The sequence below is a fragment of the Octodon degus genome, unplaced genomic scaffold (genome assembly GCF_000260255.1).
Source record: "Octodon degus isolate 3935 unplaced genomic scaffold, OctDeg1.0 scaffold00047, whole genome shotgun sequence".
Classification (NCBI taxonomy): domain Eukaryota; kingdom Metazoa; phylum Chordata; class Mammalia; order Rodentia; family Octodontidae; genus Octodon; species Octodon degus.
The window spans coordinates 1,471,745-1,477,446 of NW_004524623.1; the positions used below are offsets into that span (position 1 = coordinate 1,471,745).

Consider the following 5,702-nt stretch of genomic DNA (forward strand, 5'->3'; position numbering starts at 1 on the left):
TGTTTACATTTTAAAACAGGGCCAGGGAGATAGCTCAGTGGAATAAGTGCTTGTCTGGCAAGTGCAAGGTCCTGAGTTCAATCCCTGGTACTGCCAAGAAAAAAAAATTAAAACAATTTATATTGTCAAGAATCCCCCTCAAAACACCTCCCTCACTTCAAACACACTCATCCCATCATGCCCTTTTCTTTAGTAGCTGGGAAAAACCTTTGTTGTGTCTTTACAATGGGATCAAAAACATGGTGAATGCCTCCGCAGAGTGGCATCCAATAGAAAAGCAGGATTGTGAAAAATTACCATACATGCTCATTGGATCTGGCATTGTGAGTTCTGCCTTGTCTCTAAAGTCAGAATGACCCAGCAAACTTATAGCACAAAAGGTAAATGCTTTGAATCAATTCAGGACATCAAGGCCATCCCAGAGACACAACCAAGGAAACTAATAGAAGAGAACTTGCAGGACTGCTTCAGAAACGGCAAAAGTATTTAAATGTGTTTGAAGCAAAGGGGGGGGGGCACTTTGAGGGGAAAGTAATGGCAAAGTGTCATTATAATGTTTTTAAACTTAAGCATTTATGACAGTTTTTTTATCACATGAAAGATAAAATGGGGCAAAGTTGCCCATGGAAAAAAAGAATCTCAGATAGAAAGAGACAGAAAAAAAGGGAAGGAGGACTTGAGGAAGAAAATATCTTAAGCAGATATTTTGGATACTGCAAAAGTGAGAATCAGATAAACATTAATGAATTCTTTGAACTCCATAGACACAATCACCCATGAAAGCCATTAGTTTTAGCATTTTGTTGAGCAATACATAGTATAAAAATGATACCAGATAATAAAGATAAAATATTTATAATACAGAACATCATACAATTTTAAACTTATATAATTTGATGCATATTTAGTTGAAAATGATTTTTGCACATGGAACATCAATATATATTCATTTTGGAAAAAATAAAACATAATAGATACAAATGTAACCAATGTTTGACTGGATGTTGATTGGATGATTTTTTTTCCTATTTCTGCCTACCTATTCACTAATGGACTCAAACAGAGCACACTGTGTCACAGGCTACCTAATTTGTCATGCATCTTTCCATGGCCTCAAGTACACATCTAGCACATCCTTACTATTGTTTCATTTCATTTTTCTGCCTCTGTTGCTAGACATTCAGCTGAGATTGTGTTTTAACTGGTAGAACCAGCATGATACAGAGCAGTTTTGGATCTAATTTTTATTCACATTTATGATTACTTTCTGGGGATGAAGGTATAGAGGTAACATTTCCCATTTAAAGAATCTGTATCAAGGCTTTTACCAGTCAGGTCAATCTGTCCTGCAAAATTACTAACACAAACACCAGCGACATATGGTTATGTACAATTTCCCACATGCTGAAGCACTTTTAAAGGGTTGAGCAACTCAACATGAAGAAATAAACCTCACTGCAAATTTTATTTGCATTTTTCTGAAGTAGAACATGAAATGAACACTTTGGTTACTGGACTAAAAATTTACTGGGAATAGATAATGCATTATTACATATTCTAGTCCTCAGTCCTATAGCTAGTTTCATTCTATGTATACGTTGCTAAAGCAAATATCAAATTTAAAATTTAAGTAAGCAAGGATGTGTATTGTTGTAGAAACACCTAAGTGTTTGTTACACTTTAGATGAAATACCTGGGTAATGAATGGAATGAATTTTTCATTTTCCACATAAATGTTTCGATGTAGCTTGGCTCTAACCACAAATATGCTTCAAAATAGTTAATTGGTATTGAAGCCTTTTTCCCATCTTCAAAATTTCCTTGTATTTCAAACTTAAGACAAGAAAAATCCATGTAACTTTGGTGAGTAAAATTAATCATATTTAAATAATATTTTAAAATGTGTTGCTGTTTGGCACTGTGTAGATTCTTTCCCCTTGCCAGCCTTGCCTATAAGGAGACTCAAGATTTCCTTTAGTTACATGGGTGAAGTATCCAGAAAATATTGAGAATGAGGAAAAACTAAATGCTAGTGGTTTCATCTTTATGTCAGTACTACTACGTCCCCTAACCTTGACAAGACGTGTTTCAGATATTGCACGATATGCCAAGCTATTCTGTATTCAACAAACATATTCGCAACGTTTGCATGCTTGTACTGTTACAAAGCAATAAGAAACTGAATTTCATTCTTCAGAATACAAATTCATATGCAGAAAAAAGAAAAGTGCTCTTGGTATTTTCTGTCTTCTCATAGTTACCAAATGCTTTTAGCTAGCCCGGTGCCATTTAATCTACCTTCTAATAGTTCTGATGAGCTTTAAAAAGTATGAGTCAAAAAAATCCTGCTCTGAAAATATAGAATTAGTGTCAAGCCATCTGGCAAGTGGTCAACTACAAATCAACAGATTTGATAAAAAGAAAAGGAGCTAGCAATGAAAGGCCATTCGTGGATTTGGGGCTAATCTCACAGCATTCTAAATTTAATTTTCCATAAGGTATCTGTGAGGAGGGGGCTGCAGGAACAAAGAAAGCATGTCCCTATCGAACCACAGAAGCCCTGGTGACCTTGGCAGCCAAAGTGGGTATTAGGATACATGACCTTCCTGTCATGAACTTCAGTGGATCCCAAATACCATTTTTTTAACCACATGGCAATGAAAGTGTTGAAAGGCCTGGACTTAACCTATTTTAGAAGTAGAACTTTTAAAAACAGAAAGAACAAAATTGAGGGGAAAAAAGAGCTGAAATGGGCATGCCCACACTACACCAGGCAATTAGAAGGAACCAAAGCAGTTTCTCAATTTAAAAGTTACTCTTATGGTGGTTTTTTTTTTTAAATCACATTCTTCTTGAAAATAGCCATGTAGGTAATTTTAGAACAAAAAAGATTCAAGAATATGATTTTTAATTATAATTACAATGATTTTCATAGTAAATCCATTTTACCAACTAATGAGCAAAACAGTTTGTTACTTACCACTCATCCTCCAGAATATATTCTCCAGTCGTACCTCAGAAATCAAATGCACATAAGCATCTTATTCTTTTTCCATTTATATTACACTGACAATGTATAAAAGGTAACATACAAAGATGCTCGTGTGCTAACGAATAAAAGAAATGCTTTATAAAAATATATTTCAAGGGGCTGGGGAGATAGCTCAGTGAAATAAGCACTTGCCTGGCAATCACAGGGTCCTGAGTTCGATCCCTTGTGCCACCACTATATATATATATATATATATATATATATATATATATGTAATAAATTTATATAATATATAATTTTTTCTGCAAGAAAGTGTTTTAAGAAGTAACTTTGAAAATAAACAGGCTGCAATATTACAACATTCTTATATGACATGTTTTGAATCTGAATTTCTAACAGAAATATATAGGGATCATACTGCAGTGAATAACATTCACTATATCAGCTTTTTAAAATTATAGGGGCTTTGCCAGATAACTCAGTTGTTGGGGTGGGAAGTGCTTGCCTGGCAAGTGCAAGGTCCTGTATTCGATCCCTGGTACCATCAAAAATTAAATAAATAAAATAAAAGTATAATGTCAAAATACTTAAATAGACATAAACTTTTTTGTCAAGTATAAACAGTATCACAAGTGATTAGTGCATACTATGGAAAATATTCTTTTAAAGACTGTTACATTTTAATGTGTCAATGGTCACAGAAACGTGGTAATGTCAGTATTCCAAATTTGTATTTCCAGCAGCCTCGAGACACCAAGTCTTATTTGCAATGTGAGGTTAGCCACATTGCTTACTTTTTCTTTTTTTAAAAAAAAATCTTTATGTGACAGCTCTAACTAAATGGGATTTCATCTTTTTATTTGCTTTCATGACCTTATGAGAAATTACTCTTGAAAACCGTGAAACGTGCTCCACCACCCAAGACTATTTATTTCTATTCGCCACCAGGCAGTACAGTGTCAAAAGGCAATCTTCTCCACCCTTTCTGGTTACCAGGACTTACCTGCCCTGCAGCTTGCCAGGTAAAATTCATGGAATGGATGTTCACAGGAATAGCTGGCATTCTCTGCTGTGCTTTTCTGAAATCGTGTGTGAAAGGGGCCATTTTCCCCTCTGAAACAATCAGGATGTCTTCTTCAAATCCTGTTTTTAAAATAATAAGCAGAGCTATCAAGCTAGGTGCAGTGCAAAGAATCCAAGTCAGAAGGTATCATGCAAAAAGAAAACCAGAGAATGAGTATGTGCCGCTTCTATCCACAAAGCACCTGTCTGGTATCAATAGAGCTACCGAGATTACTTTTCCTCTTGATGTAGTGAGAAGGATGTTAACAGGAAAACGTTCAGAGAAAAGAACAAGGATGCATTTAGGGGAAAGAGCGGACACACATTAACCATGAAAAAAAATGCTAAATGCATCTAAAAACAGAGGGCAGTAGCAACCAACTAGTAGGATGGGCTTTGGCTTCTCGAGAGAAGTTTATAAGGTTTCAGATAGGAAAAGTCTAATTCAAAGAGGGGAGCAATTGCCTTCGGAAGTTAAGTTTTAAAATAGGCTAACGCGTCTAGCCCTAGTTTTAGTGAACTGAACACGCGTGCAGAGGAGGGCGCTGGACGCCGGGGCCTCACCTATGAGCACTCTCGCCTGGTGGGCGTCGATCCACAGGTACAGGCTTTCCTCCGGGGGCTGCCCGGCCTCGGCCCGCAGCGCGAGCAGGCACGGGAGGATGCTGAGGAGCCGCAGCGCGGCGGACGGGAAGGCGCTTCTCCCGGGCATGCTGCAGGCGACCTCCTCGCTGGCTGCCGGTGCAAGTCCTTCTGCCGCACTTCGACGACCTGCAGCCCTTAAGTTCGCGACTGGACTCCAGCCCTCTCGGCCAGAGCTGCGTGCACTTCGACGGCTGGGCGCGCAACCTCCCAGCTCCGGGGCGAGCGCGCCTGGGAAAGCCGGAGAGGAGGGAAGGAGAGAGGAGGGGCTGCGCGGGCGAGACGCACAGCCGACCAGGCTGGAGTTGCCAAAACGCCCGGCAGCGCCAGCCGAGAGGGATCAAACACGCAGAGCGACGAAGAGCGGGAAGGGCAGGCGCGAGCGAGGTGCCAGCCACAAGCTGGGCCCGCGAGGCCGCCGCTGGGGTGCGGGGGCGCGCAGGGGGCGCGCAGGGGCGGGGCCGCGCGACCACGCCCTGTGGGGAGAGCCAGGTGCAGCGCGCGCCGGGCACCTGGGGTCCGGACGCGCTAGGAGCGCGCTCCAAAGGACCCCAAGGACCTGGCCCCACGGGGTGGCGGGGTGGGGGCAGCACTGCGACCGGCCGTGTCTGAGGACCGTGAAGATGACCCCAGTGCTAAGCGAGGCGCAGCTGTCCTGGAGGCCGGAATGGCGCAGCGCATCCGTGGGGCACTTGCCAGACACCCAACAGGTGGCCAAAGTTTCTCTTACTGGTAGCCCAGCAACGCCTAGAAGGAGCCTCCGTATCCCCATGCCTAGTTGTACTTGACCCCTTGAACGTAGAGGTCCCCTAAAGTCGTGAATATCTGTACATTTGATGGTGGCTTATAAAAATTTGAGGTGCGTTCACAGTTGTGAAATCCCAGGCTTGTAGGAGCGAGACCAAGGCTCTGGCCTGGCCTGCGGGAAGTGTGCTTGGCAGGCAGAGGGTGTCTGCAGAAACCCCATATCCATCAAATGCCAGAGCAGGGGATTTCTACCTCTTGT

General features: G+C 41.5%; 1 protein-coding gene across 1 annotated transcript in view; it reads right to left on the reverse strand.

Moving 5' to 3' along the window:
* Wif1 (WNT inhibitory factor 1) overlaps positions 1 to 5,113 on the reverse strand; it is a 98,824-nt gene extending 93,711 nt beyond the window's left edge. Inside the window, exons 1-2 of the mRNA XM_004632131.3 lie at positions 4,619 to 5,113; positions 3,996 to 4,135 (exon numbers count right to left, since the gene is read on the reverse strand). Of these exons, the coding sequence (XP_004632188.1) occupies positions 3,996 to 4,135; positions 4,619 to 4,766 (288 nt within the window). The 5' untranslated portion in view covers positions 4,767 to 5,113. The remainder of the gene's footprint in view (positions 1 to 3,995; positions 4,136 to 4,618) is intronic.
* Positions 5,114 to 5,702: the final 589 nt, after the last annotated feature.